Here is a 13,062-nt window from a genome sequence, read left to right as displayed (position 1 = left end):
GATACACGACTCTCACTTGGGGACTGTCAAGGGAACCGGCTCCTCCCAAAATCATGAGAGGAATAGATCGGGTAGATGCACAGTCTCTTGCCCAGAGTAGGGGAATCGAGGACCAGAGGACATAGGTCCAAGGAGAAGGGGAAAAGATTTAATAGGAATCCGAGGAGTAACTTTTTCACACAGAGGGTGGTGTGAACAAGCTGCCAGAGGAGGTAGTTGAGGCTGGGACTATCCCATCGTTTAAGAAACAGTTGGACAGGTACATGGATAGGACAGGTTTGGAGGGATATGGACCAAGCGCAGGCAAGTGGGACAAGGGTAGCTGGGACATTGTTGGCCGATGGGGGCAAGTTGGGCCGAAGGGTCTGTTTCCACACTGTATCACTCTGTGACTCTATGAAGGGCCTGTTTCCACACTGTTTCACTCTGTGACTCAATGAAGGGTCTGTTTCCACACTGTATCACTCTATGACTCTATGAAGGGCCTGTTTCCACACTGTATCACTCTATGACTCTATGAAGGGCCTGTTTCCACACTGTATCACTCTATGACTCTATGAAGGGCCTGTTTCCACACTGTATCACTCTATGACTGATGGGGTTGAAACGGTACCTCATTGCCGTGTGTTTACATGGCACTAAATACATGCCAAGAGGTGGGCACTGTGCGGGCATGAATACATTCATTGTCATCATAGTCTCTGCCAGTAATCGGTAGCCCACTACCTACACTGGCAATGTTGAAATATGACCTTTGTAACGGTGGAGTGTGGAACTGGAAGACTGCTTTCAACACAAAGGCGCCAATGTTGTAAGTGTGGGGCCACACAGCAACTGGATATAAAGGAATAAATCAGATAAAATGTCAGAGATTTCAGTGGGTTGACTGATTTGTGCTTGGTATAGACTTTTTTTTAACTCATGTGTAGGAAGGAACTGCAGATGCTGGTTTAAACCGAAGATAGACACAAAAAACTCAGCGGGTCAGACAGCATCTCTGGAGAAAAGGAATAGGTGACGTCTCGACCCGAAACGTCACCCATTCCTTTTCTCCACAGATGCTGTCTGACCCGCTGAGTTACTCCAGCTTCCAGTGTCTATCTTTTTTGAACCCATGTTGCTTTTTAAACAGTGATGAAATAGCTGAAGGGTCCCGACCCAAAACGTCTGTCTGAAGAAGGGTCCCAATCTGAAAAATCACCTACCCATGTTCTCCAGAGATGCTGTCTGACCCGCGAGATACTCCAGCACTTTGTGTGTTTTTTTGTAAACCAGCATCTGCACTTCCTTGTTTGTACAAATGGCTCGCCAACACAAGGTAAAGACTGATGAGAAAAGAGGCTTGGGCAGGAGTTGGGAACAAGGATGTTTCTAAATACTAAGCAGAGAGCACCCAACTGCTGATGCACTGGCCACCCAGCTCTTCAACACTGGAGACAAGACTGACTGCTGACCCAGTCTCGACCCAAAACCACACCCATTCCTTCTCTCTGCCTGTCCCGCTGAGTTACTCCAGCATTTTGTGTCTATCTTCGGTGTAAACCAGTTCCTTCCTGCACCCTTCAACCCTGGAGCATGAAATCATACACCAGCAGGTTCATGGATAGCTTCATCCCAACAATCTCAGGCTCTTGAACACCACACAACGTCAACCTCAACTATCAACCTCTACGTACCGTAGAAACAAGCAACTGCAGATGCTGGTTTACAAAAAAGAAAAAGTCAGAGTGCTGGAGTAAATCAGCAGTCACGTAACAATGTCAGAGAACATGGATAGGTGACATTTCAGGTCGGGACCTTTCTTTGTGTTGATCCATGTTTGCCTGAGCCGCTGAGTTATGCCAGCACTTTGAGTCTTTTTTTAAATTAACTTCTCAGAACTGTCTTTATTTGCATTAAGGCCTTCAGCTTTTTTTTGCACCAATACCAAGGTTATGAATTTATTGTATTTTTTCATTTGTTCTATATTATCTGCATGTATTGTGTTTACAGACCTGTCACACTGCTGAGCACAAGAATGTCATTAATGGTAGACACAAAATGCTGGAGTAACTCAGCGGGTCAGGCAGCATCTCTGGAGAGAAGGAATGGGTGACGTTTCGGGTCGACACCCTTCTTCAGACTGATCTGAAGAGTCTTGACCCGAAACGTCACCCATTCCTTCTCTCCACAGATGCTGCCTGATCCGCTGAGTTACTCCAGCACTTTGTGTATACCTTCGATTTGTACCAGCATCTGCAGTTATTTTCCTACACGGAATGTCATTAATGGTACATATGACAATTAAAACACTCTTGACTTTAATAAAAGTACAGTGATTTGAGAAAAGGCTAAAACAGCATTCAAGGAGAAAAAAACAGTGTAGAATTCAAAGAAGAGCAATGAAGCCAAATGAACTGCTTTTGCTACTTGGCTAGTAGATGTTTTAGAAAAAACCGTAGATGTTTTAGAAATTCACACAGTGGAATAGACTGCACATTTACAGAGAGTTGTGGACACAGCCCAGACCATCACACAAACCAACCTCCCTTCCACTGACTCCATCTACACCTCACGCTGCCTCGGCAAGGCCAGCAGCCCAGACCGTCACACAAACCAACCTCCCTTCCACTGATTCCATCTACACCTCACGCTGCCTCGGCAAGGCCAGCAGCATCATCAAGGACCAGTCTCACCCCGGCCACTCCCTCTTCTCCCCTCTCCCATCAGGCAAAAGGTACAGAAGTGTGAAAACGCACACCTCCAGATTCAGGGACAGTTTCTTCCCGGCTGTTATCAGGCAACTGAACCATCCTCTCACCAACTAGAGAGCGGTCCTAACCTCCCATCCACCTCATTGTAGACCTTCGGACTATCTTTAATCAAACTTTATCTTGCACTAAACGTTATTCCCTTTGTATCTGTACACTGTGGACGGTTCGACTGTAATCATGTATTGTCTTTCCGCTGACTGGATACTACGCAACAAAGAAAGCTTTTCACTGTACCTCGATGCACGTGACAATTAACTAACTAACTAACATGTTAAACCTGGTAAGTGGGGCTTCAGCCGTTTACCATAAATGCACCACCAGAACTGGCTAAGCTTATTAAAGAGAACAGTTACAAACCAGTACAAGTTTTAAACACAAATGAAAATGGTTGCCAAAGAAAGCATCTCTTTCAAAACAATGAGTAACCCTAGCGAGGACTAACAGAGCCACAACCCTAACATACACTGATGAGCCAAAACATTCTGTCATCATGGGCACTCTGACCGGTCTGAGGCTAAGCAGCCCCATACACAGCAGGGTGCGATGCACTGTGTATTGTGACACATTCCTCCCGTGACCACCATTAACATTTTCTGTGACTTGTGCCACAGTCGACCTTCTGTCGGTTCGGACCAGACGGGATAGCCTTCGTTCCCTCGCGCATCGATGAGCCTTGGGCGCCCAACACCCTGTCTGTCGCCGGTTTGTGGTTTGTCCCTCCTCGGACCACTGTCGGTAGGTACTCACCACTGCTGACCGGGAGCACCCCACAAGCCTTGCCGTTTCACAGATGCTCTGACCCAGTCGTCTGGCCATAACACTGTCGGCCCGGACACTGTCGGCCCGGACACTGTCGGCCCGGACACTGTCGGCCCGGACACTGTCGGCCCGGACACTGTCGGCCCAGGGGCCGCTGTAGGCTCACACAGTGTAGGCTAATGGAGTGTGTTCGGGGAGCGGGGCCGTGTGTGTTCGCCTAACGGAGGTTGCAATCCTGCCTCCCAGCCCGGGCGGCCACCATTGGTGGAGCAGGAGCACATGGTCAAGTGGGGAGCGGGGAGTGAGGTCAAGTGGGGAGTGAGGTCACATGATCAAGTGGGGAGTGAGGTCTAGTGGGGAGCGGGGCAGTGACATCACCTTTTGTCCCTTATTTGGGAGTGAGAAAGTTGGCACCCCTACAGGTGGGACTAGTGTAGATGGGAATGTAGGCCGGTGTGGCGTTGGGCCAAAGGGCTTGTTTCCACACTGTATCACTCTGTATGATCCATCAGACTCCATGGTCCAAAGCAGTAGCCCTTCCCAAATCAGTACTCATTGACTGTCTCTGTACGGAGGTTGCCTTGGTTGGCCTGCATGGGAAGTGATCCACAACAGATTGTACTTCTGTGCTGAGAATGAGGAAGTGAGATAGGGTGGGGGGGGGGGGGGAGGGGGGGATGGGTGGAAGAGAGCTTTTTGTTTGCATAAGTGCCTGGACATTGATAAACTTAGCAAACAAAACGCCATGCTGAAAAACTAAGCATAGGAAGTGCTTGAGAGCATCAAGGATCTTCCTTCAAATGGCAGTCCCATTTTAGTAGGGTTGCCAACGTATTAGCCGGGACATTCCGTATTTTGGGCTAAATTGGATTGTCCCGTACAGGATCGCCCTTATCCCATATTGGGCCCGGACGCTGTCGGCCCGGGCACTGTCGGCCCGGACAGTGTCGGCCCGGACAGTGTAGGCCCGGACAGTGTAGGCCCGGATACTGCAGGCCCGGAGACCCAGGCACCGCCTAACGGAGGTTGCCTAGCAACCCGCCCCCTGGGTCGGGCGTCCGCCATTGGTGGAGCGGGAGCACTTGGCCGCTGTAGTAAAGAAAGCAAACGCAATGCTAGCATTTATTTCGAGAGGGCTTGTATACAAAAACAGGGATGTAATGTTGAGGCTGTATAAGGCGCTGGTCAGGCCGCATTTGGAATATTGTGAGCAATTATAGACAATAGACAATAGACAATAGACAATAGGTGCAGGAGTAGGCCATTCAGCCCTTCGAGCCAGCACCGCCATTCAATGCGATCATGGCTGATCACTATCAATCAGTACCCCGTTCCTGCCTTCTCCCCATACCCCCTCACTCCGCTATCCTTAAGAGCTCTATCCAGCCCAGGCCCCATATCTGAGGAAGGATGTGCTGGCTCTGGAGAGGGTCCAGAGGAGGTTTACAACAATGATCCCAGGAATGTGTGGGTTAACATATGATGAGCGTTTGTCAGCACTGGGCCTGTACTCGCTGGAGTTTAGAAGAATGAGGGGGGACCTCATTGAAATGTACAGAATAGTGAAAGGCTTAGATAGAGTGGATGTGGAGAGGATGTTTCACAGCCTCAGAATTAAAGGACGTTCTTTTAGAAAGGAGACAAGGAGGAATTTCTTTAGTTAGAGGGTGGTGAATCTGTCGAATCTGCAGAAGGCTGTGGAGGCCAAGTCAGTGGATATATTTAAGGCAGAGATAGATAGACTCTTGATTAGTATTGGTGTCACGGGTTATGGAGATAAGGCAGGAGAACGGGGTTAGGATGGAGAGATAGATCAGCAATGATTGAGTGGTAGTGATGGGCCGAATGGCCTAATTCTGTTCCGATCACATATAGAAACACAGAAACATAGAAAATAGGTGCAGGAGGCCATTTGGCCCTTTGAGCCAGCACCGCCATTCATTGTGATCATGGCTGATCACCCACAATCAGTAACCTGTGCCTGCCCATATCCCTTGATTCCACTAGCCCCTAGAGCTCTATCTAACTCTCTTTTAAATTCATCCAGTGAACTGGCCTCCGCTGCCTTCTGTGGCAGAGAATTCCACAAATTCACAACTCTCTGGGTGAAAAAGTTTCTTCTTATCTCAGTTTTAAATGGCCTCCCCTTTATTCTAAGACTGTGGCCCCTGGTTCTGGACTCCCCCAACATTGGGAACATTTTTCCTGCATCTAGCCTGTCCAGTGCTTTTATAATTTCTATAAGATCCCCACTCATCCTTCTAAATTCCAGTGAATACAAGCCCAGTCTTTCCAATCTTTCCTCATATGACAGTCCCGCCATCCCGGGGATTAACCTCGTGAACCTACGCTGCACTGCCTCAATAGCAAGGATGTCCTTCCTCAAATTAGGAGACCAAAACTGCACACAATACTCCAGATGTGGTCTCACCAGGGCCCTATACAACTGCAGAATGACTTATTTGCTCCTGTACTCAACTCCTCTCGTTATGAAGTTATCAGCAACTTACCTGTGACTTTCAGAACAGAAGGAGAGGCATCGTCAGCAATGGTATTTATTGGAACGCCATCCTGCAGCCAATATATGTGCACAGGGTATGGGGGTCCCACGGCCTCACAGGTGAGATTAAAGCTGGCATTTCTCCAAACGTTCTTTGATTCAGGCTCACGGATAAAACTTGGCAAACCTGCAGAAATAACACAATCATTCGGTTAAAAAAAGCAGAAAACACATACTCGGCATTATCCGGTCAAAAATCTCAGACATCGAGGACGTCACGCATGGTGGTACAGTGTTAGAGCTGCTGCCTTACAGCGCCAGAGACCCGGGCTCCATCCTTTCTGCAGTCAAACAATGATCACCCCGACACTGGTTCTGTCCCACACACTAGGGGCAATTTACAGAGCTCAATTGACCTACAATCTTTGGAGAGTGTGGGAGAAAACCGGAGCACCCAGAGAAAACCCACGCGGTCACAAGGGAGAACGTACAAACTCCGTACAGGCAGCAAATGGCGGGAGGCATTTAAGAAGGTCCTTGGTAACTGTTGCCGCACTGCTGACACTACAGCAGGGGTACTTTTATTTGCCCCTGCTCCATTATCTAAAGGGGCTGACACCCTGTGCGTAGGGGAGAGGGTGGGGCTGAGGATGTCCTGGTTGGGTTGCTCCTGGGCCTGGCCAAGCTGGCCATCCTCGACATGGCGCCAGGCGGAAGAGGGCTCTGCCCGAGCCGACTGCCAGCCCCTTTTCCAGGGTTACGTCCGTGCCCGGGTGGTGTTAGAGAGGGACTACGCGCTGATTTTATTTTTGATTAATAAAACAAAAAGGGTACTTTTATTGGCACTGAAGTGCTTTGGGGTCTACTAAAATGGCCACGTCCACAAAATGGTCAAAATGTACCCATGATGCAGGACTAGACAGCCATCAGCCAGGGACATTCAGCAATACTGGGCAGCACGGCTAGTTAATAAGACAGTTAAATATAGGAAGAATTTGGCTTTGTAATAAAGCCCAGCTGAGTTCTTCCTGAAGATTGTCCTTTTGCACTAAATTCAATAAATCAATCCACTAACTTGTGGGCTGTTATAATGAAAGTTGCAGCTTTAAAATAAAATCAGACTATCTTTAATCCGACTTTACCATTAAAAAATATTCCCTTTATCTTGGGTATTTATTCACAAAATGCTGGAGTAACTCAGCAGGTCAGGCAGCATCTCAGGAGAGAAGGAATGGGTGACGTTTCGGGTCGAGACCCTTCTTCAGACTGAAGAAGAGTCTCGACCCGAAACGTCACCCATTCCTTCTCTCCTGAGATGCTGCCTGACCTGCTGAGTTACTCCAGCATTTTGTGAATAAATACCTTCGATTTGTACCAGCATCTGCAGTTATTTTCTTATACTTCCCTTTATCGTGTATCTGTACACTGTGGACGGCTCGATTGTAATCATGTATTGTCTTTCCGCTGACTGGTTAGCACCCAACAAAAGCTTTTCACTGCACCTCGGTACACGTGACAATAAACTGAACTAAATACCAGCTGAATTATTAATATTCATCATGTACCTGTGATTTTACTGGTCAGGTCTGTGCTCCTCCACCATTGGCGTGCAGACTATTGACTTCTTCAGAGAATTTATGCCAACGTGCTAATCTCATCCACGTCAAGAGAGTCCATGCAAGGAAATGTTTGGGCATCGTTCAGTGCAGGGTTAAATTATTGCATGACTTTTCCTGGACACACGGGTGCAGCGGTAGAGTTGCTGCCTCACAGCGCCAGAAACTAGGGTTCGATCCTGACAACGGGTGCTGTTTGATTTTAGATTTTTTTTAGATTTAGATTTTAGAGATACAGTGCGGAAACAGGCCCTTCGGCCCACCGGGTCCGCGCCGCCCAGCGATCCCCGCACATTAACACTATCCTACACACACTAGGGACAATTTTTACATTTACCCAGTCAATTAACCTACAAACCTGCACGTCTTTGGAGTGTGGGAGGAAACCGAAGATCTTGGAGAAAACCCAAGCAGGTCACGGGGAGAACGTACAAACTCTGTACAGACGGCGCCCGTAGTCAGGATCGAACCTGAGTCTCCGGCGCTGCATTCGCTGTAAGGCAGCAACTCTACCGCTGCGCCACCGTGCCGCCCTACGGAGTACGGAGTTTGTACGTTCTCTCTGTGATCGCGTGGGTTTTCTCCGGGATCTCAGGTTTTCTCCCACACTCCAAAGGCATAGAGATTTGTAGGTTAATTGGCTTTGGAAAAATTATCCATAGTGTGAAGGATAGCGCTATCGTTGGTCGGCATGGACAGGGTGGGCCGAAGGGGCTGCTTCCGCACTGTATCTCCAAAGTCTAAAGGATAAAGTGCTAGTGAACGGAGTGAACGCCAGTCAGTGTAGACTTGGCGGGCCGAAGGACCTGATTCCACGCCATATCCCTGAAGTCTAAAGTATAAAACAAATATGCTGATGAAATGATGAGGAAGTGGTTTTGCAGATTTGAAGGTTAGTTAGTTATCTGGAATCTGTGCCAAACATGATAAAATCAGACATGATAACTATGTTGCAGAGTCAGTGTGCAGGAGAAAGATGAATCATTAGATTGTGTAGTATTGTAATTAATGTATTAGCCAAGTATGTAAAAGCATACGAGGATTTTGATTTGCCAGATAGTCAGACCAGAAGAGCAACAAGACACACAACTACATAAAAATGAACATAAACATATACCACAGCGCTCTGTGATGGAAGACAATAACGTGATATCTTCTTTCCCCCTTGTCTTCCGCGATCGGGGTAGTCGAGCCACCCGCAGTCGGGGCGATCGCAGTTCTCGCGATTGGAGCGATTGAAGCTCCTGCGGATTGGAGCTCCCGATGTCGGTCCCTAACCAAGGGACCGCGAGCTCCACGATGTCAAGTCCGCAGGCTCCCACGGTTGGAGCTCTCGAAGTTGATCCCCATCAAAGGGGCCGCCAGCTCCACGATGTTAGGCCGCAGTGCGGACGGAGATACGACAGGGAACAGTCGCAACTCCATCGAGGAAAGAGATTTAAAAATTCCCCCCCCTCCCCCCCGTAATACAAAACTAACGATACGCTAAAACATACATTTAACAACAGACTAAAAACAACAAAAGGACGAGACAGACTGTTGGCGCGGCTGCCATCGTACGGCGCCTCCTGGCCACGACCACCTCTTGATCAACATCAATAAGACCAAAGAACTTCAGTAAAAGGAAACCAGGAGACCACACTGCTTTTTTATTGATGGGACAAAAGTGGTGAGAGCTGACAGCTTTAAATTCTTGTGCATTAACATCTCATCTTAGATGGTCTGAAGAAGTTTCCTGACCTGAAACGTCACCCATCCACGTTCTCCAGAGATGCTGCCTGACCCGCGGAGTTACTCCAGCACTCTGTGTCTACCTTTGAACATCTCAGATGTCCCGTCCTCAGCTCAGAACAAAGCCATGATCATGAAGGAAGCTCATCTGTGCCTCTACTTAGAAGTTTAAAGAGATTGGGCATGTCTCTGAATCACAAACCTCCACATTGGCCTTCATCAGTCAGAGTATTGATTATAGAAGTTGGGAGGTCATGTTGCAGTTGTATAAGACGCTGGTGAGAGCACATTTAGAATATTGTGTTCAGTTCTGGGCACCATGTTATAGGAAAGATATTGTCAAGCTGGAAAGGGTACAGAGATTTACAGGATGTTGCGAGGACTTGAGGGTCTGAGCTATAGGGAGAGGCTGGGATACTCTTCCTTGGAGCGCAGGAGGATGTGGAGGAAATTATATCCTCCAGGAGATTATATCTTATAGAGGTATAAAAAATCATGAGAGGATTAGATTGGGTAGATGCACAGAGTCTCTTGCCTAGAGTAGGTGAATCGAGGACCAGAGGACATTGGTTTAAGGTGAAGGGGAAAAGATTTAATAGGAATCTGAGGGGTAACTTTTTCACACAGAGGGTGGTGGGTGTATGGAACGAGCTGCCAGAGGAGGTCGTTGCGGCAGGAACTGTCACAATGTTTCAGAAACAATTAGACAGGTACATGGATAGAACAGGTTTGGAGGGATATGGGCCAAACGCAGGCTGGAGGGACTAGTGTAGATGGGACGTGTAGGTCGGTGTGGGCAAAGTTGAGTCGCAGGGCCTGTTTCCACGCTGTTTGAATTTAAATACCGCAGACAGTAAGTATCCTGACTGATTGCATCATGGCTTAGTACTGCAAAACCAATGCACAGGAACATGAGGCTGCAGAGAGTGATGGACTCAGCTCGGGCTGCCAACTGTCCCGTATTAGCCGGGACATCTCGTATTTTGGGCTAAATTGGTTTGTTCCGTACGGGACCGCCCTTGTCCCGTATTAGACCCGGACAGCGCTGTTTGCCCGAACGCTGTAGGCCCGGGGGGGCGCTGCAGGCCCGGGGGGGGGGGGGGGGGTCGGGCGCTGTAGGCCCGGGGGTGGGGGGGCGCTGTAGGCCCGGGGGGGGGGGGGGGGGGGCTGTAGGCCCAGATAGTGTAGGCTAATGGAGTATGTTCGGGGAGCCGAATGCGTTTGCCTAACGAATGTTGCAGAGCAACCCGCCTCCCGGCCCGGTCGACCGGCATTGGTGGAGCACGAGTACGTGGCCGATGGCTGGGTGAGCTCACGTGGGGCACGAGGCGGTGACGTCACCTTGTCCCGTATTTGGGAGTGAGATAGTTGGCACCCCTAGACTCCCCTAGCCCAAAGTCCAACACCACCAGGTTCAGGATCAGCTACTATCCTGCACCTATCAGTTTCTTGACCTGACCTGCACAACCCTAATCTTCCCTCGACAACTGAATATTCCAGTCCACCTAAAATAGACACAAAATGCTGGAGTAACGCTACGGGACAGGCAGTATCTGGAGAGAAGGAATTGTGAGCAATTGTGGGCCCCATATCTAAGGAAGGATGTGCTGGCTCTGGAGAGGGTCCAGAGGAGGTTTACAACAATGATCCCAGGAATGAGTGGGTTAACATATGATGAGCGTTTGTCGGCACTGGGCCTGTACTCGCTGGAGTTTAGAATGAGGGGGGGCCTTATTAAAACATACAAAATGGTGAAAGGCCTGGATAGAGTGGATGTGGAGAGGATGTTTCCACTAGTGGGAGAGTCTAGGACTGGAGGACACAGCTTCAGAATTAAAGGACGTTCGTTTAGGAAGGAGATGAGGAGAAATTTCTTCAGAGGGTGGTGAATCTGTGGAATTCATTGCCACAGAAGGCTGTGGAGACCAAGTCAGTGGATATTTTTAAAGGCAAAGATAGATAGATTCTTGATTAGTGCGGGTGTCAGAGGTTATGAGGAGAAGGCGGGAGAATGGGGTTAGGAGGGAGAGATAGATCAGCAATGATTGAATGGCGGAGTAGACTTGATGGGCCGAATGGCCTAATTCCACTCCTATTCCTTTTGACCTTATGAATGGGTGCCGTTTCGGGTCAAGACCCACCAGCCCACCTCATGGACTTGTTTTATTTTCCCAATTATGTGTTGCACCAAATGTCTTTTTTGTTTTGCACACAGTGTTCTTTCAGAGAACATCGAACAAAGTAGTCCAGGAGAACACCCTTCACCATGTCTGTGCCAAACAAGATGCCAAGATAAACTAACCTCACCTTCCCACACATGATCCAGATCCTTCCATTCCCAGCATATTCATCTCAAATTTTGTGCAAACTTGGATATTGTGTAACATATTGCATGTGTAACACACGGTGGCGCAGCGGTAGAGTTGCTGCCTTACAGCGAATGCAGCGTTGGAGACCCGGGTTCCATCCCGACTACGGGCGGCGTCTGTACGCAGTTTGTACGTTCTCCCCGTGACCTGTGTGGGTTTTCTCCAAGATCTTCGGTTTCCTCACACACTCCAAAGACGTGCAGGTTTGTAGGTTAATTGGCTGGGCAAATGTAAAAACTGTCCCTAGTGGGTGTAGGATAGTGTTAGTGTGCGGGGATCGCTGGTCGGCGCGGACCCGGTGGGCCGAAGGGCCTGTTTCTGCGCTGTATCTCTAAACTAAACTAAACATAATGTGCAATTTATGCGACTGTGCAACATATGCAAAATTTGTTTGTGTGTGTTTGTTTGTTTGTGTGTGTAACAAAATGTGTTTGTGTGTGTAAATGTGTGAGTAAATGTGATTTTGCGGACAGCAAGATTTTTCTTTGTAGATAGATACAAAATGCTGGAGCGACTCAGCGGGTCAGGCAGCATCTCTGGAGAGAATGAATGGTGAGGTCGAGGACCTTCTTCAGATCCTAAACGTCGCCCATTCCTTCTCTCCAGAGATGGTGCCTGTCCCGCTGAGTCATTCCAGCATTTTGTGTCTATCGTCAGTGCAAACCAGCATTTACAGTTCCTTCCTGCATATTTTTTATTATACCTGTACTGCACTGTATTTGTACATATGACAACTCAAGTTGACTAGGAGATATTTAGGTAGGCACTTGAAACGGCAAGGCACAGACGGATTCAGCCCAAAATCAGCAAATAGACGTGGATGAACAAAAAGGTCGGCACGGACATGCTGGGCCCAAGGGCTGCACTCTCTGCTACACAACTCTATGGCTCTAACCAAAGGTATTGACTGCAGGACCATTGAACGACAAGAGAGAAAACAGCATTAGCAAGTTTCTGCTTTTAAATAACATTTCAAGGCTATGATAGAGTGACAGTGTGGAAACAGGCCCTTCATAGAGTCACAGAGTGATACAGTGTGGAAACAGGCCCTTCATAGAGTCACAGAGTGATACAGTGTGGAAACAGGCCCTTTGGCCCAACTTGCCCACACAGGCCAACAATGTCCCAGCTACACTAGTCCCACTTGCCTGAGTTTGGTCCATATCCCACAAAACCTGTCCTATCCATGTACCTGTCCAACTATTTCTTAAACGATGGGATAGTCCCAGCCTCAACTACCTCCTCTGGCAGCTTGTTCCATACACCCACCACCCTCTGTGTGGAAAGGTTACCCTTCGGATTCCTATTAAATCTTTTCCCCTTCACCTTGAACC

General features: G+C 48.4%; 1 protein-coding gene across 2 annotated transcripts in view; it reads right to left on the bottom strand.

Moving 5' to 3' along the window:
• mertka (c-mer proto-oncogene tyrosine kinase a) overlaps positions 1-13,062 on the bottom strand; it is a 148,878-nt gene that overhangs the window by 91,138 nt on the left and 44,678 nt on the right. For both annotated transcript variants that reach the window (XM_078398799.1, XM_078398800.1), the window contains exon 4: positions 6,023-6,199. In XM_078398799.1, the coding sequence (XP_078254925.1) occupies positions 6,023-6,199 (177 nt within the window). The remainder of the gene's footprint in view (positions 1-6,022; positions 6,200-13,062) is intronic.

The sequence above is a fragment of the Rhinoraja longicauda genome, chromosome 5, assembly GCF_053455715.1.
Source record: "Rhinoraja longicauda isolate Sanriku21f chromosome 5, sRhiLon1.1, whole genome shotgun sequence".
Classification (NCBI taxonomy): domain Eukaryota; kingdom Metazoa; phylum Chordata; class Chondrichthyes; order Rajiformes; family Arhynchobatidae; genus Rhinoraja; species Rhinoraja longicauda.
Note: the sequence above shows the minus strand (reverse complement) of the source record. Positions and strands in the feature narration are given on the sequence as shown.